The following is a 23822-nucleotide window of genomic DNA, read 5'->3' on the forward strand; positions in this document are numbered from 1 at the left end:
GAGCTCCAGTTAGGGGCAGCTCTAGCCCCGGGGTACACCCTAAGTTGCGTTGAGAAACCACTGGCCTTTTCAAACCTTTCCAGCGTCTATAACACACATACTCACACACTTACTCCCTTCTCTCCCAACTCCGACTCATCTTCTTAGAGTCAGATCAAAATCCTAGCCCACCCATCAGGATGTGAATGTGAACAGAATTAGAGGAAAGGACATGTGTTGACAAGGGTGTAGAGAGATTGGAACCTTTGAGCTTTGTTGATGGGAAAATACAATGGTTCTGCTGCTGTGAAACACACAGCCATTCCTCAAAGAATTAACATGGAATTACAATATGACCCAGCAATTCCACTTCTCAGTGTGTGCCACAAGATTAGGAAACACACACACACACACACACACACACACACACACACACACACACCCTGCTTGTAGCAGCATCATTCACAATTACCACAACCCATGTTTTTACCAGCAAATGATGGATGAACAAAGAGTGATAGGGATAGACAATACAGACCATGGCATATTGCCCACCCTTAAAAAGGGAGAAAAATGCTGGGCAGCGGTGGCGCACGCCTTTAATCCCAGCACTCGGGAGGCAGAGCTGTGAGTTTGAGGCCAACCTGGTCTACAGAGCAAGATCCAGGACAGGAACCAAAGCTACACAGAGAAGCCCTGTCTCGAAAAAAGGAAAGGAAAAGCTGTCCAACAGTGGTAGTGTGCACCTGCAATCCCAGCATTTGGGATCCTACAGCAGTGGGAGAGTTCCAGACCAGCCAGGGCTACATAGTGAGTATGAAGTCAACCTGGACTGCACAGAAGCCCTGTCTGGGAAAAAAAAAAGTGTGAAAATAAAAAGGGAACATCTTACTCATGCTACATCATGGATTAAGCTCGAAGTCATTATACTAAATGATAAGCCTGATATAAAAGAACAAATATGCTGGGCAGTGGTGGCACATCTTTAATCCCAGGACTTGGGAAGCAGAGTTAGGAGGATCTCAGTGAGTTCGAGACCAGCCTGGTCTACAAAGCGAGTTCCAGGACAGCTAGGACTGTTACACAGAGAAACTATATCTTGAACCCCCCTCCCCAAAAAAAAGAAAGAAAAAGCAAAGAACAAATATTATTTCACTTACATGAAGTGTTAGAATATTCAGTTGTGGAAAGGGAATGTGGAATGAATGGCAATTACCAGGCACTTGAGGATTTGGACCGGGAAAGGACTGGGATGGAATCCTTTCTCCATCACTGAGCTGCATCCCCAGTCCTTGTAAAAATTTTTATTTTTATTTTGAGACAGAGTCTCACATGTTGCCCAACCAATCTGGTGAGCCTTGAACTAGCCAATCCTCCTGCCTCAGCCTCCTACTGAGTAACTGATACTAAAACATGAGCCACCACATCTGGTGGGAGTGATTATTTAAATAGATGTGGAGTTTCAATTTTGGGAGATGAAAAGGTTTCAGAAATGGAAGGTGGTGATAATGTGACTATGCTTAATGCCAATAAACTGCACAGTTAAAAACCAGTTAAAATGGCTGGGTGTGGTGGTGCACCAAAGGGCAGAGGCAGACTGATCTATGTGGTTTTGAGGCCAGCCTGGTTTATATAGTGAGTCCAGGCCAGCTAGAGTTATATGGAAAGACCCTGTCTCAAAAGAAGCAACCAACAGAAACATAAAATTTGGCCAGGGAGATGGTTCAATGGGTAAAGGCCCTTGCTACCTAGCCTGACAACCTGAGTTATAGCCCCAGAACCCAAATAAAGGGGGAAAAAAAACGGACTCCAGAAAGTTGTCCTCAGATCTATATAGGGGTGCCATGACACACGTGTGCCCCCACTGCACAAACACACACAATGAATTTTTTTTTCCCCGAGACAGGGTTTCTCTGTGTAGTTTTGCGCCTTTCCTGGAACTCACTTAGTAGTCCAGGCTGGCCTTGAACTCACAGAGATCCACCTGGCTCTGCCCCCGAGTGCTGGGATTAAAGGCGTGAGCCACCACCGCCCGGCACAATGAAATTTTTCTAAGTCACTTGGAATTTTTTATATGAACTATACTGCCACAATTTGAAAAAAAAAAATTAAAAAGCAAAGCTCTCTGGAAATTCCTCCCAATACTCCAAAGCAATGGGAGATTGTTTCAGCTCATGATGGACAGCAACTTAAGGTAAACTGTGCACTAAAGAATGTTAAATGTAGCCAGGTGGTGGTGGCACATGCCTTTAATCCCAGCAGTTGGGGAGATCGAGGCCAGCCTAGACTACAGAGCGAGTTCCAGGAAAGGCACAAAGTTACACAGAGAAACTCTGTCTCAAAAAAAAAAAAAAAAAAAAAAAAACAACATTAAGTGTATTATGTTCCAAATCTAAAGCTAGTAGGTAAAAACAGCACCCAAATGTTTTGACTTGAAAATACTGCTGAAGTCGTGTTTCCTCAAATTCACTAAGGAGACTCTCTCCTCTTTGTGAAATCCTTCCGAGGAGGATAAGAGCCCAAACACAGGATCTGTAAGAAAGAGTCAGTCCAAGGTCCAGACCTGCCCGGAAGCCTTGCCACACCAGGCATCACAGTCCAACCTGCGCTCTGGAAGCCAGGTGACCGCTCCAACCTGAGAGGGAGATAAGATAGCACAAGGAAACTGGGGTCCGGGGCGGGGAGCAGGACCAGCTGGGCACCAATCCGGAGAGAAGTGCAGCCCACGCATATCCAGAGCAGCCATCCCTCAGTTTACCTCTGTATCTCTCTGCCCCTCGGAGATGACTGCATCCGGGAGGAGTATAAGGAATTGTACTTTATTAGGGATGGAGAAGAAAAAGGAGACGCAGCCCTTGGGCGCCTGATTCTTGCCGTCTGGGCTCACCGCTGAGTCCAGGAGAGGCAGAGAGAGATATTCAAGTGAGAGTCTAGATGCGTAATGGCCTGAGAAAGACCTGAGAGCATGGGCCTGCTGTGTTCTGCAGAAGGGCACTGGGCCACACCACAGCGCTGGAGTGAGGAAGGCTTGCGCGGCTGGAAGGGCCTGTCCTGACAGCTGTGTATGGAGGGCGGAGCAGAGCCAATGGAGAAAGGACCGGGCCGGCTTGGGCAACCTGAGGCTCCAGGTCTCCTTAGGCATGCCCTGGTTCTGTGACCTTGGCCAGCACCTTTCTCTTCTAAGCCTGCTTCTTCGTCTGCTGAGTAGTCAAAATCTGCCTTCGCCACTCACCGGGTTTGTGACAACGGACCACACCTGTTTTTCGGGCACACCTGTTTGTGCAATGCTGATGTCTAGCAGCGAAAGCGGAAGCACCTACAGGGCGAGCCCTCAGCCGGCTCTGGGAGCCACCCACTTGCAAAAGGTGCCCAGGATCGTCTTGCGGGGCTCCCTCCGGGCCGCCCCATCCACCGTCCTCCGCAGCCTTGGGAGCTAGGAGGAGCCAGGGCAGCCCAGGGGCAGCCATGGCGGAGCCCGAGGCTGGGACCGAGGACCTGGACACCCTCGTCGAGGAACTGGACTACCTGCCCGGCCACTTCCACCTGGAGATGCAGCTCAATTTCGAGCCGCGCTCACCGGCTGAGCTGCGCACTCGGGACCTGAAGCTCCAACGGGAGGGTCTGCGGCAGGAGCTGGAGCTGGTGGCCTCCCCGCAGCTGCTTGCCGTGCGTCACCTCCTGGGAACCTTTTCCTTCTACCTGGAGGAGCTGGACGAGGCCCGCGAGCGTTTCCTGGAGGTGGCCCGCGAAGACCCTGGCAACCTCAACGCCTGGGCCAATCTGGCACACGTCTACGGGCAGCTGGGACAGGAGGAAGAGGAGGAGGCGTGCGCCGCGAGACTGGCTGCCCTCATGGGCCTGGCAGGGGCCCCCGAGGATTCAGGAGACCCACGGCTCCGCGCCGCCCGCTGCCTGGCAGAGCAAGGATACGCACACGGCTTCGATGTGGGCTGTGCCAGTCCAGAGGAGCGCGCACAAGTGCTGGAGGCAGGCATCGCGCTCTACGACAGGGCACTGGGCTATGGGCAGCAGGTGAGTGCTGGTAGGACTCATCCATTTCCTTTGCAGGGATGCCCCCCACCATTCCCGGCCCAGGCTGCCCAATAAATAGCTTTGTGTTCTCGGGTACTTGCCTAACTAGCTCTCGGTTTCAGCACCAAGGCAAATCCAACTAGGCTAACTCATCCCTTCTCCTTCCTCTGCCAGCAAGTACCTGTTGTGGAGCCTACGCACACTCACCTAGTAAGAGGCACAATCAGACGCCAACAACCTGGCGGATTTTCTTCCTCCTCTCTCTCCTCATCCACCTATCCATTTAGACCCCAATTTTTGTCAGCTCCTCTGCCTCAGTTTAGAAGGGCTTCCCTCTCCTCCCCAGCCTCCCGCTGCCAGCCCAGCCTCTGGAATTCTCCTGCCCCATGCTGCTTCTCTTAGCTGTTGATACATCCGCTGCATCTGCCCTGTCATGTCTTCAGCTCAGCCTCCTCGCCACGGGCTGGAAGAACAAGTCCTAGGCTGGAGTGGTATTTCAGGCCCTCCGTCCTCCATGCAGGCTTTCACTACATCCCACATCCACTCCATCCCCTGTGGGTGGGCTGCCTTCCTGTGTCTTATCTGCCTCTTCCTGGGGTATCTCTTGCTCCTGTGGCCCACAGAGGCCTCTGTAGCTTCTCCGATTTGCCTCAAATTTCACCTCCCAAAGAAGCCTCCATGATTCCAGGCTGGTCATCGCATCCTCTCAGCTTCTCCAGCACTGTCGCCAACTGTCCCTCCAGCTCAGTCTCACAGCTTTGAGAGGGACACAGTGTTCATCTGATTTTTCACCATAAACCAGTCTGGCACACAGTGACGCTCATAGGTCCTGGCACTAAGTAGACCCTAGTATAGTCATTTCTCCCGCTGATCAAGGATCCTAGGTTCAGCAGCCTATGCAATAAGCTCTTACAATAGAGCATCCCCGTGGGTCTGGAATCGAGGTGTGGTTCTACTCCATGCGTGCGGCTGTGGTGTCCTCTGAAGGTTTGCCTGACTGGGGACCATCTACAGCCACACTAGTTCATAATCAATAGGGTATAGTTCCTAGCTGGTTGTTGATGTTTTGTGGTTTTCTGTGTCTTAGAAAACGAGCCAATGGGTCCAGTCTACACTGTAGGGGAAGGGGTTACACAGGTCAGAAAAACCAGCAGGTGGGGCTCACTGGGGGCATCCCAGAGGCGTCTGTCACTGAGGCTGATGGAAGAGTGATGTGGGGGGGTTATCTTCTTGAGAGCAATGCTCTGGCACGTCTCCATTCACAAAGCCTCCACACACATCCTGGGTGTCTTTGCCACCAAAGGGTACAACTTCTTTAAGGAGAAATCTTGGAATGGTGACTTCAGGGAGGCCAAGTTGGAGGGTGTGGACTTGAACTAAGGACAACAGTATAGGATAGAGGTCAAGAGGGGACGTGGCTGAAAGGGTCCAGGTCCACGTCCCCACTCTCCGAGCTCTCTAGCTCCAGTCAGCCGCTACCTGGCTCTTCAAGTGCCCTCCCCTCCTGGTGAAATGAGATAATCATGGCATGCATGTCATAGGCTTTCTCATTAGTATAATGGTGGCACCATTTGGTTGATGACATAATTAAGAGTTAATGTTCGTAAAGTTCCTAGAAAGGGCCTGTACAGAGACAGCCACAGGTGATCCTCCATCTCTTCACCTACAAAGCCTCCTCCACCCCCAAGCCAGGTGTAGCTGTGAGCATGACATGGAGTCGGCAGGGACCTCTAGTTTTGTATCCTGAACTTGGCATTGAATGCCAGGCCAGTGGGCGTGGCTAGTGCATCCAGCACTGTATGTGTTGAGTGCGATTGTGGTCACAGGTCACAGCAACAGTGTGGTGCTTGAAAGAGCCCTGGGTGGGGAGCTGGAGGCTCAGGGACTCGGCCTCAGGGAGACCCACAGTGGAGGTTTCCTCCCACACTGCCATTTCCCCATTTGTGGAATAACACAGGAAGGGAGATGTATAGCTACTGAGGTCTTTTTCTGATCTCAGGAGGTGTTCAGGGGATGAAGGCTTCCTAGAGGAGGTGGTCGGGGAGGCAAAGGCTCAGGAGTGGCAGCACACAGAGGCCAGCTCCCGTCTGTATAATCAGCACAAATCACAGCAGGTACCACCCAGCCAGGGGACAGCCACAGGATGGAATGCTGAGGGGCTGTTGCTTTGGGGAGCTCCCTCTCAGTTCTGACCAGAGTTCTGGTCAAGAGAGGTAGGGTTTGCCTCCTGCCCATCTGCCAGTGTTCATGCCCATGCTCATGAAGTATGTGGTGCTGTGTATATGCTCAATAAATACAAAAACAGTGATGATTTTGGCCATCAGAGTTAGGGACTTGGGCTGGAGCACTCAGCTCTGTTACTGCTTTGCCGTGTGGCTTAAACAAGCTATTTGACTCTGGCCTCCACGCAGACTTCACAGATGCCAGTACTGAGCTCTAGATCTCTCCCTGAGACGTACTATGATTATCCTGTCAAACGTTACAGAGACCTGGGTATGCCTAGCAGGTGGTTACTGGATTTCTCTACATTTATCCATACCTACTGTGTGCCAGGCTTGTATTTAAGAAGTCCCAACATTAAGAAGCACCTGAACAACAGAGAAAGCAAGCGTTAATTCCTCTGTTAATCACCTTACCCAAGCCCTTCCTCTGGGACCAGAAGCCAACAGGACAAGTTAGAGATGCCTCTACAGCTGCCTGAGGCCACAGGCCCATGGCACATGACACTCTCTAAATATTGAGCGCCAGAGAGCATGCTCTCTGAAATAAAACTGGTTCCCCAGGGCCTGACCATGGACATGGACTTCAGTGGCACATGGGGACCCAATGTCGGCATCAGCAGTGACCTGGAAAATCCAGGTCCTGTGGAATATAGAAAAGCAGTGTGCAAATTCCAGAGAAGTGATGCTTTCCAGCAGAGGTGACTGACGGAAGCTTCTGGAAGGGGCAGAAATCTGTTAGAAGGGATAAGATGAGGGCATTTCCAGCATGATGTCTGTAAAGGCCCTACAGCAGGAGCTTACAGAGCGTGAGGACTTCAGAGACAGTTGGCCTAGGGCGGGAGACAGGGCCAGAAGGAGGCAGCCTGAAGCTTTGTAGAGATCGCATGATGACTGAAGAGCTACTGGCGTGGCCTCTGAAGCTGGGTCCCACCTGCCTCTTTAGCCACATTTTCCCTGACTGCCTTGGCCCCTCTCACAGCAATCCTGACATACAGTTCTCCAGACGGCCTGGGTCGCTTTATCCCTCCCTGAGTAGGACTGTCCTCTTGCCTAGACAGCAAATGCATCCGTCAGAGCCTATCCCACATGTCACCTGCTTCTTTCTGGGAGCCTCCTCACATAGCTGCCCCCTCTGGGCACCTTCCAACTTCATCTTACAGGAGAACTCCATGGTTCAGTTGAGAGGGAGCTGACACTCTGCCAACAGTTTGCCTGAGGGTAATAAGCTAGGAAGTGGAGTTGATAGTCCCATCCTGGCTTGCCTCAAGGCCTTTGCTTTTCTCTGGAATAAGAGAAGGTGGTCAGAGGGAGACCCCCTCACAAGAACTCTCAGAAATCTAGGATGGGGCCTGCTGAGAGAGCTCAGGTAGGCCAGTCGATTCTTGGGGAGATCATTGAAGGCAGGAGGTAGAGGCACTCCGGGTGGGAAGCAGCTTCAAGAGCATTTGTGGGAGCAGTAGAGATGTGCAGTAGCCACCTCAGCTTGTGAAATGCAGGAGGTTTTCTACCTGTTGGGAGGGGTTGCCACAGACAGGCAGGATGAATCGGGAGCTCCTTGAGGCCAGAGGACAAATGACTGTGGGAGCTTAGTAGCTGCTCATCTAACATCTACTACAAAGGAAGCCGAATGAAGCTCATCCTTCAACTTATAACTGGTGTGTGAGAGGGGGTGAGTCTAGTCTCCACTCTTCATTCCCTGTTGAGAGGTTTGGGGTTGCGGCGCTGAGGGTGGAATCCAGGCCTTGCTACACTAGACAGGTGTTCTATTGCTGAGCTATACCTCTAAGCCTTGCTCCTCTATTAGACAAAATTATGAAGAGATGTGTTGCTTTTACCACTCTTCCCTTCCTCTGAAGACTACCTTTACACACACGCACGCATGCACGCACGCACCCAGAGGCGGGGGTTGGGGTGGGGAGAAGCAGAGAAAGAAAAAGACACTGATTGATTTGCAGCAATTCCTGGTCACAGATCTCAAGGTTCCATCGACATGAAGAGTGCAAGATTTGTCTCTAGATAGATCAGGTGGAGATTCTGCCCCAGCCCCAGGTTCCAATAACAAAGCAAGGTACAAGTAAGTGCACAAAAATTTACCCTGGGGAGCCAATGAGTTTATTAGGCTTATTTAGCAAGCAGCAGGTGAAGGGTTACAGGAAGGGACATAGGAAGCAGCCTCACTGGAAAGTCTGAACTCAGTGTGGACGATGACTCTTGTCTGTGTAGAGAGAGCCCCCTCCATAATCCTTCCCCACCTAAATCCTCTAGCCTCCACCCAGGACTCCAAGGCCATGCGTAATTAGGGCAGAATTGCTACAAGTGGTTGGAAGGAGTAGGATACTCAGCTTGAGGGTCCCGTGACTCTCTCTCTGCCCCTTCTTTCTAAGAGGGAAGGTCAACAGGCCCAGCTGTACTGAGCTTTGTGAGCAGGCCAGCAGAACTCCGGGAAATGGTGGCATTTTTGCTCGGGGGGTGGGGGTGGTCCTGTACAACACATGCCTGCCAATATACGTGCAGATCCATGCGTGAACACACACGAACACCCATTTGCACACATGTATGCCCACACAAGTGAGCACTCACACCTGCATGCCCCTACACTCACACACAAGCCCCCCACACCTCACAGCAGGCCTGGGTAATAAGTCCCACTCCATGAGGACTGGAGCCTGTGGGTGGTCTGAGCTCAGAACTTCACTTTCATTAGCTTTTGTATCTAACTCCGACCTCAGGGGCCCACTTCCTGTTAGGCATTGTGTTTCCCCTCACATTCAGGGCTCAGCAGGCTCCAGAGGGGAAGCAACCTTCCAGGGGGACCCAGTGCACTCACTTCACTTGGATTTCATCATCGGTGATGCTGGAGGGCAGGGAAATGAAGCCTCAGGCCAGTTTCACAGAGAGTGGGCATGCCATCTTTCATGCCTAGCAGAGTTGAAAGGGGGCCCTCAGTCAGCAAACCCAGGGTCCCTGTGTGCACACTGGGTACACACACCTCCGCAGTTCTGGGTGCTCTGATTTGGTTCAGGATGGATAAAGCCAGATGAAGCCAACTGGAGGATGAAGTCAGACCACAGGCTAATGAGCCGGGGGGCCCTGAGCATGCCTGTCATTTTTCTACATCATCTCACTTGATCTCGTAGAAATGCTAGCAATGCTGAGTTATTAACACCATTCTACAGATGAGGAAACAGAGGCTCAGAGAGGTGCAGCCCTGCCCAAGGGCACAGCATGAGTGACAGGCAGGGACTGAAGTCAAGCGTATTGGCTCAGAATGTCGCAGTCCTGCCTCATTCTTGTGATGTCCTTGGAGCTGCTCATATCTGCTGCTGGTTGCTTCTGGGGCTGCTGCTGCTGCTTTCCCCACTTACCTGGTAACCTCGAGGGCTGGGTCTCCATGTTCTCACAGACACGGGACCCCAGAGGTCAGTTGTTTTTAGCATCATCTGTAGCAGGAATCTTAGAAGGTCTTAATAATAAAATCAAACCTGAGGCCAGTTATTGGGGTGAATGCTGGAAGATCAGAGAAGCAGAACAAGCCACAGCTTCCTCACCTCGCTGGATCCTCAGCTGGTCTCGTTTCCTCAGACTGGAAGCTTCTGAGTCCTCATCCCAATGGCTCTCAGCTGAACTGCTGCTCGAAAGCCTGAAGCTTAACCAGCCAAATGCTTCTAGTTTCTGGTCCTCATGCCTTATAAGGATATATATATATATATATATATATATATATATATATATATATATATATATATATCTGCTCTCTGACTCACTCCCTGGGATTAAAGGTGTGTGTCACCATGCCTGGCTGTTTCCAACGTGGCATTGAACTCACAGAGATCCAGGCGGATTTCTGCCTCTGGAATGCTAGGATTAAAGGCATGTGCTACCACTGCCTATCCTCTATGTTTAATATTGTGGCTGTTCTCTTCTCTGACCCGAGATAAGTTTATTAGGGTGCACAATATTTTGGGGAACACAATACCACCACATTTCCCCTTTTTTGTCTAAAATTTAAAAAAGCTATAATTAATACAAGAAAAACTATATCCAATAAGTATATACAATATATACAGTCAAGAATTACATTAATGATGTCTAGTCCATTAACATTTGACAGATTCAGACAAAAAACTCCATTAATATATAACAATGTCCAGTCCAGTAACATTTGATAAACTCGGACAAAAAAAATTTCATTACTTATCCTATTTAAAACAAGTAGTTCCTTTTTAAAAGTAGATTCCATAATCTCCCTTTTTATCTTATCATATCCAATCATTTGACTCAATTGTGTCTACAGAAGAAATAATGTCCATAGAGTTCTGCACAGTGGAACCACGGGGAAACTGAAGTGAGTGAGGCTCGCTGCTCTTCTTACTTGAGAGGGCACAGGACTCCCTCAGACCCACAGCCACTACAGAGCCTGGAGTCTGACTTAGATCCACAACAGTGAACTAGAGATGTGGCCCTCAAGGTGCAGTTAATGTAGGGACCCCAGGGGGGAAGATGCCCCACAGGACCTGTAGATATGACAGACTGAGGGACAACAGGGAGTTGTAGATGGTCTACTCAGAGTGTGAAGTCCAGGTGAAATGCTCCAGGGGAACCCGAGATGAGGAGGGACACTCACGGCAGCCGAGGCATGGCACTCAATTCCCCAACTTCCTCCACCAGCCCATTTACTACCCGGCACAACAAGCTTCTCAGATAGGCAGGATGTTCACAGACACAGAGGCTGGCTCAGTGACCTACCAGGATCCCTGGTTGGAGCAGGGGACCTCAAACTTTTGTTAACCCCCAGACTCGTTCAATGAGGAAGTAACTGAGAACACTAGTACCCACAGCAGGATGGGGAGGAACCTCTCCCTGCCCTATCCAGTGTGCTCCGGTGTGCTCAGAGGCTGTCCTTGTCACCGCTGAAGACGTTCCCCTTGTGGTGGAAGGACACATTCCTAGGCAGGTCTGACACCTTGTGACTATTTTGGCAGGATCAGCCTTCCCGAGGCCAGGGATTCGGGATTTAATTGAAAAACTGGTTTTTGGAGATCAGAACTGAATCCCAGCCCTTCTACCCAAGCTGTGGGGCTGAGCTGTGGCTCTTGGGCTGTTTTCTAATCCATACCAGGAAGACACTATACCTTCCGAGGCTGCTTTGAGAATCGGGTTCCACTCTGCCCTGCAAGCCCAGTGACCTGGGGGAAGGCTTCTTCCTTTCCATCAGTCCCCTCCCAGGACAGCATTAGTCATGGGGGGTGGGGGAGCCTCCCCAGAATGTAAAGAGTAGCTGCCAGGGCAAAGTTCACCCTGCCAGGTAAATACTCTCTGAGAACCTAGTTGACCATCCAGTCTAATCAGAAGTCTATAGCTCTGTAAACCGAGGGTTTAATGAGGAAAAAATTGAAATCCTTTACAATCACCAAGCTTCCGATGCTCCAGTCTCTGAACCCTTGGGACACCAGCCGTGGACATGCCTGAGTTAGCACAAACCTGCCCGGTGACAGTGTCTTGTCCCACTACTTCTGACAGATCACCTGCCTTTGTCCCTTTACCCCAGAGCCACAGAAGCGAGGTCTTCAGGCGTCCCCGAGAAGGACAGGTCTGATCCTTTAACCATTGAAAAGGGATGCTCCTCTCAGCCCTTTTTCACCCCACCCTCTGAAGGGAGTCCAGCCAGTGGCTTTCAAACTTAGAACAGTAGAGAGGGCTGTTAGCAGCCTCCTGGGCCACACCTCTAGAGCCACAGAGGGGTGAGTCAAAAATTCGCATTTCTAAATCAGGCCTGGTAGCTCACACAGTAATCCTAGCACACCCAGACTGAGGCAGGAGGATTGCCACAAGTTCGAAGCCAACCTAGACTACAATATAAAACCCTGTCTCAAAAAAAAACCAAATCAGGCTGGCGTGGAACTCACAGAGATCTCTCAGAGAACTCACCACTCTATTACGACTGTCTGATCTACAAACGTTCTCCCTAGTAAGTAACTCTTGAGGGATTGAAATGAGCTAGTTCATGGTGTGCTCTGCACAGCAAAATTTGGGACTATCAAATTGTGTGATCTAACAAACAGCTAAGCCTGGATGTGATGGTGCATTCCTGTAATCTAGCAGGAGATGGAGGCAGGATGATGTCAAGCTAGCCCAGGACATGCAGTAAGGCCCTCTCTCATTAAACAGGGGTGTGTCGGGGGTGGATTACCAGGAGTGTTCATAAGTCTCATGGTCCAGGCTTTCACATCAGTCATGTGGCTCTGAGGACACCATTTTGCCTCAGTTTTCCCATCTGTACTAAGATGGTAATAATTCTCACTTTCCCCTCCATGGAGGACATTCTGAAGCCCTAATTAAGTTGTGTGAATGTGCTTTGCAAGTGGTAACCGCTGTTTAAACCCTGGCTCTTTGCAGTTAGTGTGGAAAGAGTGGGAACTTGGAAGTCAGAGGCAGCTTTCTGCCTGCTTTCCACATCTGGGGGGGGGGGGCGGAGAGGCGGGGGTACAAAATGACAAGACACTCAGGGAAGCATCAGGCTGATCCTTGGGGAACTCCCCAGGGTCTATCCCCAACTCTCACCTGCAGCTAGTCACAGGGTGGCTGCTTTCCCTGCAGACTCAAGCTGGGCCTCATGCTGTTCCTTCTTGTGACTGCCCCAGGATGAAGGCCAGCCTGAAGCCTAGGCTCTGAGGCTGGCTGGCCCCCTTTGCTCCAGGATGAAGGTCAGCCTGAAGCCTAGGCTCTGAGGCTGGCTGGCCTCTCTCAGACCTTCAGGGCACTGATGATGATTGAGCATGGAGTGTCCCATGCAGAGCCCATACCAGGCAGTCCCAGAAACTCCTTCCATAGCACTCTCAGCCTTGGCCTCCTCCCAGGCTGCCTCTGGGAGCTGGGAACCCTGGAACTGTGCCCCTTGCCTTGCCCGCTGAGGATCCCCAGCAGGAGAGAGGCAAGCATCCCCTCCTTTCTGCAGGAGTACACTGGCAGCCACAGGCCTGTTTAACTTAATGCACTGGGGCTTGTCAGGTTGCCCTGGTAACAGCTTCAGCTGCTGCTTCTAAAACAGCCAGGACTTTTAAAGGGACAGGCTATTTTCAGGCTGGCATTGCATTGCAGAGGGCACAGCATCCAGGAACCCAGCAGCACTCTGAGGCTTCCCCTCCATCTGTTCACTCAGTTTCACTCCATGCCTGCTGACCCCATCAGTAACCCAGAAGCCCTCCTTCGCCATCACTCACAAGGGAGATCTGCTCAGGGGTTACATTTGAGATCTGTCCCTTGTGTGTCAGTCAGTCAAATAGCTACATTTTTGAAAATCAGTTTAGTCTCCAAATTTGCAGGGGTAGGGGGGAGAGAAGAGTAAAGGCCTAGGAGCTGCCCCTGCAATTCAGGGATAGTGCCACCAGGAGGTGATATTGCTTCCACTGTGGAAAGCATAATAAGCAGGTTCTGAATTTGAGGGTGTTGACAGTGAGCAGAGTGGTGGAGGAAGTGCCTGCTTGTGAACCTTAATGTTAACTCACTTGGAGGAGCTTTGGGTCAATCACGCCACCTCTCAGGTCTCAGTGTCCCTGGATACATAAGGAGATTGGTAACGGTGTTGTGGGACAGGCTAGAGGTTAGGACCATGGAGGGAATGGTTTAGCTTCCAGCTCCGTCATTCACTGAACATGAAGTTTGGGCAAATAATTGAATGTCTTTGGACCTGTGTGCCGAGGAAAGGAGTGTCTCCACAGCAAGAAGAGCCCTGCCCAAAGGCAGTGAGTCAGGAACCTGTGATGTAAGCACGTGGAATCACACATTTGAAGCTATCCTGGGCTACACAGCAAGTCCAGGACAGCCTAGGCTACATAATAAGATACTGTCTCAAAGCAAAACGAAACAGAATGGATGGCACACTCAACACCAGGGTCCTGTGGAAGCAAGAAAGATGTCTGTAGCCCTAGAGACAGGGAATAGGGTGAGGAGGGTGTCTTCAGACTCCAGGCCTTGAAGCCCTGTGGCTGTCTGGGGCACTGAAACGGATTACAGTACACAGTAGAAAAAGCAGTCCCAGCCCATACCAGGAGAGTTGGAATGAGTGTTTGCCCTGGGTGGGACCTATTGGCACATGGCTCTATCCTCCTTTGCAGGTAAGGATGCAGCCTTAGCACAGGAATGTATCATAAGAACTCAGCTGGTTATGGCAAAGTCACTACCTGGAGGGATCAAGGAATTCCTCCAGAGGAAGCCAAATTCCAAGGAGTTTTTGGCGTTACTTGGCTTGTTATATATCAGCTGTCTTCTGTTATAAAAATCATGTGTGCCTTCATAGGTTTCCCAACTGACTTTTCCCTAAGAAAGGCTAACAGTGTGAAAAAAAAAAAAAAAAAAAAAAAAAAAGAAAGGCTAACAGTGTGGACTGATCACTCTCTGGACATACATATTCCAGATATTTGGAGAACAGCCTCAGAAAAGGCTTTCTCTGGAATCAGATTATCTCCCTTAGCCACTTTCAAGGACTACAGGAAACACCGCCCAGGTGGGTGCCCAACTTCCGAGGATAACAATGATAACAGCCCACGTGCAAGTCTCCTGACTTAAATTCCACAAGGAGACACCACCCAGGTGGGCCCCAACTTTCAAGGACTAACAGTGATAGCAGCCCACATACAAGTCTCCTGACTTAAGGTAAATTCCACAAGGAGACACGGCCTAGGTGAGGTGGACATTAAGTAATAGCTTTACACAATTTAGCTCGGACCCTCCCTTTATATACCGGGACTTCCATGGCAGAGGACAGAGAGGAGAAAAGAGAGTGGAAGAACTAGATGGGTAAGAACTTGAGAGGAACAAACTGAGATGGGGAAGAACTAGACTGAAGGGCTAGAAGAGAGTACTAGAGGAATGAGATGGAAGATGAGGAAGAGCCAGATGGGGAAGAACAAGATGAGAGAGAAGGAGATGGGAGAGGAGCTGATAGGGGAAAGAACTAGATGAATGAGAACTTAGAAGGGACAGAACTAGATGAAGGGATTAAGATAGAACCTGGAGGGGACAACGGATAAATGTAAAGAGATATTGGGCAAGAAAGGAGCTAGACATGAGAGCAGGGTATATGCTTGTAACTGACACAGAATAATAAAGTATATGGACTAAGGAGTTTCATGTACATAGATTCATTTCTTTTTACCAAAAATTAATTATCAGCTGGTTGTAGATTCTTCCCGGGCCCTGGGAGGGGACTATCGAGGGACTGGGCCCCCTAGTCCACGATATACCAGCTCTTGTATTGGCCTCATCCCTTATCAGAAATATGGAAGGAAGCGTGAGGTCTCTACCCTCCATAACTCACATTAGTCAATGACAAAGCAGGCCTGTGACCAGAGGTCTGAGGTCACACTAACAAGGAGCCAGGCAGCCCATGGTACCACGGACCACTCATGGGCTATCCATAAAAGGTGTAGTCCATAAAAGGTGTTCCATAAATCTGAGTCCTCCCTTCCTTCCAAGGTCCTATGTAGGACAACAGAGAAGTGATCTACCATCCTGTCCCTGCTTTGTGCTTTGGGAAATGTTCCCCGTTTCTCAAGGATGCCTCAGAACCCTTGGGGCCTGCCCCTCTGCCATCCACTTGGTGCCTGTCACAGTCAAGGCCCTGGTATACAGAGTCCCACCTAGAAACGGTTTGACCCACTGGGGTGTTATGAGTAGAAAAGCACAAATGGGAGCCTGTCACTCCCCAGCTCTGACCCCTGAGATGGCCCCCCACTGCCTTACAGGTAGGCTTCAAATCTGTACTTTGGGAGCCCATCCCAAATTGAAATCCTTTACCATCACCAAGCTTCCGATGCTCCTGTCTCTGAACCCTCGAGGGCATGAACCCGTGGGCATGCCTGAGTTAGCACAAACCTGCCCGGTGACAGTGTATCTTGTCCCACTACTTCTGACAGGTCACCTGCTTTGTCTCTTTACCCCACGAGCCACAGAAGTGAGGTCTTCAGGCTGATCCTCTGGCTCTTCATGATGCTCCCCACTGGTTCCCCCCACTCCTTGGGTTAGGGGTTCCAGCTCTGGTCCCATGCAGACCCCATATACCACCTTCCTGCCATCTCTGAACTTCTGCCCATGATGGCCAGTTCTCCTGGAATAGTTTCTCTCACTCTATCCCTCTGGGTAGCTCCCTCTCTCCTCAAGGACTGTGTTCTAGAACCACTTCTCCAGAAAGCCTTGGGGGAAATTCTGGGTTGGGGAGGACATCTCCTCGGGGCTCTCACAGCCCTCCATCCTTTCCATTCCAATTGTGCATTTACATCTGGCTTTCCTGCCAGGCCAAAGCCCTTCAAGATGGGATCCACCTTCCCTCTCCTGTCTTCACTGCCCAGCCTTGGACCAGTGACTCTGGATCCTTCAACCTCACTCCATAAACCATGTTCTTTGCCCTCTAGGTTACTCTCTCACTCTCTCTCTCTCTCTCTCTCTCTCTCTCTCTCTCTCTCTCTCTCTCACTTACAATTGTACAGACACAGAGTTTACTCAAGATTCCACTCACTGGCTGCAGCTCCCTCCACCTCACTCACACACACAGTGTTCTTTGCCCTCCAGGTTACACACACACACACACACACACACACACACACACACACACACACGCATGAATGCATGGGCACACACAGAGTTTACTCAAGATTCCATTCACCCGCTGTGGCTCCCTCCACCCCACTTACACACACAGTGTTCTTTGCCCTCCAGGTTACTCATTCCCTCACATCCCCATGCACCTGCTCAAACCCCCTCCCACCAGACACCCTGATCCCTGTCCCACCCTCTGAAGTGCCACAACCTACTCCAGACCCAGCTTGAAAATATGTCCTCTAGCTGGGCAGTATTTAATCCTTTGTTTAATACCTTTAATCACAGCATTTGGGAATCTCTGAATTCAAGCACCTTGGTCTACAGAGTTCCAGGATAACCAGGGCTACACAGAGAAATCTGTCTCAAAAAAAGCCAAAAAAGTAAGAAAGTACCTCCTCTGGGTAGGAGTGGTGTCCGTCACCTTGCTGTAGATGGTCCACATCACTCTCAGGGCCTTGATCAGACTTTGCCCCTCCTCCAGCGTTTGACCATCTAGCGTGGTGACAGGGGCATGGACTATGGAGATAGACATCAGATGCCCGGCTCTGCCATCTCCAGCTGAGCTATCCCGGGCTAGTCACCTCATCTCTCTACACCTCAGTGTATTTACCTGTAAAGCAACTAATACCTGGGCCCTAGGTTTGCTGTGAGATCAGGCAATGGGCATGGGAACCTTGGCACACACACCAGGCTTCTCCATACCCCGGGTCTGTTTCCCTAGCCAGCTTGTGAACCTGGTAATGTCAGGGTTCAACTGTCCCTCAAGGCCACATCCCCACAGCACCTCAGAGGTGCTCAGAAATGCTGGCTGATCTGAATGTTGCTGGAGGGGGAGGGGTGTGGAGAGTGAGGGGGAGTGAGACCTGAGCTGAGAAGGCAGGAGGGGGGGGGCGGGTAGGGAGATGAATGTGGGGGAGGGTCCAGAGCCAGGGGCAGAGCTGCCGACATGCACTGGGGATTTTATTGGTTTTCATTAAAATTCCATCCCAAGGCGGGAGGAGCTACTCCCGTAAATAGCGACATAAATATTTTATCGGGTGCTCAAGTCAGTCTAAATGCACAGCCAGGTTGGCGAGAATAACAATGGGAAAATATTCAGGGAGGCCGGGTGAGCTGAGCCTGGTCCACTCACTTAACATCCCCAGAGATGGGGAAGTGAGGAAGGTGCCCAAGGGGGGAAGGAGGGATGGGAGGAGGAAAGGAGAACACAGCTGAGCTGGGCCCCAGGCTGGGGGACCTAGAGACTGGGTCGGGTTAGTCGGGGAAGGGAAAAACACATTCCACACCCGCTCTGGGAGGGCCACTTCCCTGGGGATTCACACAGCTAATCTCAAATGCCCTTTGATCAGAGAAGTAAAGTGATTTGCCTAAGGCTGCCCAGCCAAGCACTGTCATCAAGGCTGTACCTGTTGCCTCTTCAACTTCAGACTCACAAGCATGGGGCCTTGTGAACAACAGCCTGAGTATCTCAGTAGCCTCCATACAGCGCGTCATTCTCTGCTTCCTAGATCCCAGTAGAGGAGAAAAGGAGCTGGTACTTCACCATGGCAACGCTGTTCATCAGGTCAGGCGCGGGGGCAGGACTGGAGATGGGTTGGGGATGGTGGAAGAGGTGTGGCCTGGAAGCCAGGCAGAAGATGGAGCAGAGGAGGGTGGGCACCATGGCAGCACTCTGGGGGTGGCTGGGAGGTATATGCAGGGGCTACAACCCTTTCCTGCCCACAGGCTGGACGGCATCTTGCTGGAGATGGGTAGTGAGGGGCAGAAAAGGCTACCAGCCTTCAACCGCACGCTGGCCTTGCTCCGGCAAGTCCTCAAGTCCTCAGACTCCCGACACCAAGGTGGGAACTCCAGGTGGGGTTGAAGAGCCTCTGTCCTGCTGTCCTGCACCTGTCAATAGTTCTGTCTGCCTCTAGCCCTGTCTCTTTTTGCCTCACCCTGGTTCACCTCACAATCATGTTTACCCAAGGAAACCCAGGCTCCTTAGCATAGCAGACCCAGGTGTGGTGTCAGGATCCGTGGTCCCAGCCCTGAGTGGCCCATGAAACAGCATGTAAAGGTTTGGGCCAGTGGTAAAACAATTTACCAACGTGGAAACTCAGGCAAAGGGAATTTACTGAAATACACTTCCAGGAAGTAGCAGGAAAGACACTGCTTCAAGGAAAAGAGATTAACCACTGAGAGGAAGTTGAGGGGGTCGCTTGGCCTTGCTGTTTGTGTGGGGACCCTAGCTGGGTGGAGAGGCTGCACCTCTTGTCATCTTGTTCAGCAGTAACGTGTACAGTACGTTGTTTTCCTTGAGAATGGCCATCTGTGTGAGGAGCCGTGGGGTCAGGCTCCAGAGGTTGTGGCCAGACTGTAAAATCACAGGAATTTTGCTTTCATTTGGGGCCTTTTGCCTCTATACTCAGAAGCCTAGAGTGCTAAGCTAGCCTGTGCTACCTGGGAAGACTACCACAAAACAAAAACCCACCAAGCATGCAATGACAGGGACCCACGTCCTGGAATGTGTAGCATGTGGCTCCACCACCCTCCACCTCTGTTTGTGGTTAGGGAAGAAGGCTGTGTTGGAGACAGGTGAGTCACTCTTTCCAAAGGACAAACAACAATCACAGATATTACTCCCCCCAGGAGGCCAGAAGAGCTATGTCCCTGAAATGACGTCCTGTGTGACATGCTCAGACACCGAGTAAGCCCCAGCACATGTCGTATCCTCAGGAGTTCCTCTACCTTTATCTTCACTGTCGGCCTCATGCTGTTGTCCTTTCTCTGTCGTCAGGGGGGCTGATGCCTACAGAGGAGGAGCTGGCCCCGTCCATGCCAGTGCTCTCTCTGCTCCCTAGAGACCCTACCCTCTCTTGCCCTCCCCCCAGCTTTGGCCTGGTGCTATGTTGGCATGCTGCTGGAGAGGAAGGAGACCTTCTTTACCACCCCCATGGGCGTCCATGAATGCGGGTACTCCGGCATGGAGCCCCTGGACTGCTTTGGCAAGGTATGTATGTGTCCTGGGTACACCCACTTGGTAAACTTGGACTCCCCCAGAGCCCTCTGCTTCTCTGGGCCAGCCCCAGGAAGGACTCGACTCCAGCCCTCCATCTCCATCCTCTCCTCACGCAGAGCAAAAGTGTTCCCTCATGCCTGCTCTACTGTGCCTAAGATAACACCATCCCCACCTAAATGGCCCACACCCGTCCCTCCAGCCTTGAAGTGGGCCCTGGGACAGTCCTCCCTAGGCTGTGCTTCCTCTCTCACCCCCACCCCCTGTGGTTTAGTGGACAGGATAGGTTTACTGGGGTCTCCTTACTGGCTTGCTTTAAGGCCATGTGGCCCTGAGACAAGATATTTAGAACCTGTAGCAATCAATACCAGCATTGGCAGGGAGAGTTTGGCCCAGCTAGAAACTCCAGAAGTATGAGGAGGTGAAGGAAGGCTCCGGTCCTACCTCTCATCGGCCCCATGACAGTGGAGGAGAAGCCTGAGAATGTGCCAGTGAGCTAGACTCCAAGGAATTTGGGGCTGGTTGGTTTGCCCCAAAGTGTAGGATTCAATATGGTTACTATATGGCTGAGCTGCGTGGGTACTGGCCATGGGTAGGTGGGATTCGTGGTGGCACAGCTTTATGTTTTATTCCTACCTTCCTCCCTTCTCAGGCCATTGAGATCGCCAAGGACCAACCTCCCATCCTGAATCGCCTGGCCAAAATCTTCCACTTCCTAGGAAAGCAGGATATGGCTATAGGAACCTGCAACATGGCCCTGGATGTGCTTAGAGACCCACAGCTCAATTGGCAGGCATACTGCACCAGGGCCAAGGTGAGTCAGCTGGCAGCCCCCCCCCCCATCCTGCCATCAGGAATAAGAGGTCAAAGGTTAAGGGCAAAGATCCTGGGGCCAGCGCCCTGGAATCTTCATCTAGACACCTGAAATGCCTGCCCTTTGAGCTAAGAGAGTTAAGTTTGGTGCTGTGTGTAAACATGGAAGCAAGCCCATCTGAGGAGTTCATTTGTGACCGACTGATTGCTATTAGTAGGTCCATCTTTAGCAGCCTCGCTGACTCTTGAGAGACTGGGCTGCACCCTATCCTCAGTGCTGCCCATCGCTCGCTGAGGTGAGAGTTGCCTCCCTCAGTTCTCCTTGCTGGACCCAGCTCTACCTCTGGCACCGCACAGAACCCAGCTGCTTGAGGCCACATTTATTTTTCTCCAAGTTAATAAGTGCCCGCCCCCCCCCCCCCCACTGCCACCCCTTGTCTTCTCTGCTCCTGTCACCTGACCTGGTAGTCATCAAGCTTTCAGTCTGGTCTCCATGGCTGCAGGAAGTAAACAGCAAACGCCTCCCCTGGAGTTGATGTAGCTGTTACTGGTCATAAGGATGCTCACCGTAAAGCCAGAAGGTGGTGCTACGAAAAATATTTCTTGCTATGCTCCGGTTTAATCCTCCTAAGAATCCCCCGAGAAGTGAGACGTGTGCCAGTCTGTGGGTGGGGCATGGCACAGGGAGGCAGCAGCCAGCTTCCTCCGGGTCCTGCATTCACTTTGTGAGAATGACAGCCAGCCTTAGCTCCTCCCTCTGTTCCCTGTGGCTCCCAAGGTCACACTTAACTACTCAGCTGACCAGAGCAAGAAGGAATATGATAGAAGGGAACGCACAGGTCAAGGTGGAAGCGTCAGCCCCTTGTGTGACTCAGGAGCCCAGACCTGGCTATGGTAGCTCTGCCCAACACTTGTTCTGATGTGCTGGACTGGGTCTCCACCTAGAATGCTCCCCCCATAGATAATCAGTTGGCTTTCTCCCTTCCTGCAGACCTGACACACTCCAGCTTCTTTCCAGCTTCTTTATTTGCTATGTATACAGTATTCTTTCTGCATGCCTTCCTACAGGCCAGAGGAGGGCATCAGATCTCATTACAATGGTTGTGTGCCACCGTGTGGTTGCTGGGAATTGAACTCAGGACCTCTGGAAGAACAGGCAGTGCTCTTAATCTCTGAGCCATCTCTCCAGCCCTCCAGTGACCTCTTATTGAAAATGTCGAACTACCTGCCAGTGTTTTCTGTCCTTCCCTGCTTTACTTTTCCTTTTATTTATTTGTTTGTTTTTTGAGACAGGGTTTCTCTGTGTAACAGCTCTGGCTTTCCTGGAACTCCGTAGACCAGGCTGGCCTTGAACTCACAGAGATCCTCCTGCCTCTACCTTTCAAGTGCTGGGATCAAAGGCGTGTGCCACCACCACCTGGCTGCTTTTTCTTCTTAACAGCTGACACACTGTTTACTACTTATCCTGTTTATTATTTCTCCCTACTAACATACAAGCCCATGACAGCAAACACTTTGCCATTTTATTTTCCACTGTATCCTCAGTGCCTGGCACATAGTAAGTTCTGTGAATTGCTAACTTTTCAGCTTAAAAAATGGAGTTCAGGTATTACGAAACTTCCTCCAGGTTATATAGCTGATTGTGAGGACATTCAATACATGTTTGCTGAAAGAATGGATGAATGAATGAATGAATGATCTTACTTCATCCTGCTCCTTGCTGTATAAGCAGGGAGACAGGCCCAGAATGGGAAGTGGTTACCCTAGCTGGCACAGAACTAAGATCCAGGACTCCTGGGTCCCAGACTTGGGTGCCAGGCTTTCTGCAACCACACAGGATACCCCTAATTGCTGCCAAGAAGCAACCTGGCTTTTCGTGAGATCAGAAAGGAGGCAGATGTCTTGTGGGGAGGACCTGCCCTGAGTTGCTCCTCTGCTGCAGGTCCGAATCAGAGCCTATGTCCACGACCTGGAACGGGCCAAGGTGGGGCTCGGGGGTATGCCTGACAGGAACCACCTGGCCTGTGCCAAAGCTGACCTTGAGGAAGTGGTCAAGGTGTACCCAGGCCTCAGGACCTACCTAGACATCGGCCAGGTAAGAGAGACAAGGGCTGCCTGGCCACTGAGGATGGAGAGCGGTGTCCACCCCTGCCCTCCTCCTCTAGCTAGCCTGTAGATTGGATGCAATAATGTGTGTATGGTGGGGACTGATGAGGGGGGTAGGGTGCGAAGCAGAAAGGCTCAGAGGCCACCCCCACCCAGGTTTACTACTACATGGGCGTGGACGCCATGCGGGAGCTGCTGGCGGTGGATGAGACTGCGCTCAACCAGGCGCTGGTCTTCCTGGCGAAGGCTGGCGAGTTGGAGCTGGGAGACACGTTGCCAGAGCTGCAGCTGCTGCGCGGCAAATGCTTGCGAGTCCAGGGCGAGGATGCGAACGCGGCAGCCTGCTTCAAGCGTGCAGTGGAGCTGGACGACACCGGCTCCAGCCACACCGAGGGCTTCGGCTTCCTGCTCGAGGCGCTGCTGGCCCAGTGGAGCCAGGCGCAGCTGAGCGATGGCGAGGTGGGCTGCGAGGTGGACATCTGGCTGTGCCACGCCCAGAGCAAGTACCCAGTGGCACGCCTACGCCAGGAGCTGCAGCGTGTGTGGCGCGGCCACACGGAGGAGGTCCTGGGCCTGGCCCGTGCGTTGGTAGCCCAGGGACGGCCGGCACTAGTGCGCCTGCTCTTTGAGACTATGGAACACGAGGGCCATGCAAAAGTCGAGCATCTTCCTCCTGAGTCAGATGCTGATGCCCTGATGAGGCCCGGTCCCGAAGAGGCCGCACCCAGATGATTGGATCTAGTCACGGCATTCAAGAGAGCCCACCTGTCAGGGCGAGCAGAGCCAGGATGTTTTCTGCGCTGGGCTACAGTTCAGTAGAAGGCTTGCCCTGGGTTTGTTTCCCACCCCTGGGGGGGTGGGGGGATCAAAGCAGATTTTCTCCCCTCACCGAAACTGCGAATGGGTATTTTGGAACGTTTTATAAATTTGAAATAGCCATAAGGCAGAAAAATGGGCACTTGCAGGAAATCCTGCAGGGCAAGGAGTCTGGGAGCAGGACATGAGAGGCCACTGGAAAACGGCCGCCTGAGGAAAAGAATCGGACAACACACAGCGAAAATAGGATGGCTGAAGTC

The 23822-nt window shown here is 51.5% G+C and overlaps 1 protein-coding gene across 1 annotated transcript; it reads left to right on the top strand.

Moving 5' to 3' along the window:
* Positions 1-3356: 3356 nt before the first annotated feature.
* Positions 3357-23583, top strand: Ttc22 (tetratricopeptide repeat domain 22). Its single transcript, XM_059256023.1, has 7 exons — positions 3357-4011; positions 18338-18393; positions 18555-18670; positions 19703-19821; positions 20480-20641; positions 22583-22735; positions 22903-23583. The coding sequence occupies exons 1-7, from the start codon at positions 3445-3447 to the stop codon at positions 23476-23478; spliced, it is 1749 nt and encodes a 582-aa protein (XP_059112006.1). The 5' UTR covers positions 3357-3444; the 3' UTR covers positions 23479-23583.
* The last annotated feature ends 239 nt before the right edge of the window (positions 23584-23822 follow it).

The sequence above is a fragment of the Peromyscus eremicus genome, chromosome 2 (genome assembly GCF_949786415.1).
Source record: "Peromyscus eremicus chromosome 2, PerEre_H2_v1, whole genome shotgun sequence".
Classification (NCBI taxonomy): Eukaryota; Metazoa; Chordata; class Mammalia; order Rodentia; family Cricetidae; genus Peromyscus; species Peromyscus eremicus.

Bases quoted from the DNA above. Each gene is read 5' to 3' on its own strand.
- Ttc22 (XM_059256023.1), top strand. From the start codon at position 3,445: ATGGCGGAGCCCGAGGCTGGGACCGAGGACCTGGACACCCTCGTCGAG. The intron at 18,394-18,554 runs GTCAGGCGCGGG...TCCTGCCCACAG, and splicing joins ATGGCAACGCTGTTCATCAG to GCTGGACGGCATCTTGCTGG. The intron at 19,822-20,479 runs GTATGTATGTGT...CTCCCTTCTCAG, and splicing joins CCCTGGACTGCTTTGGCAAG to GCCATTGAGATCGCCAAGGA.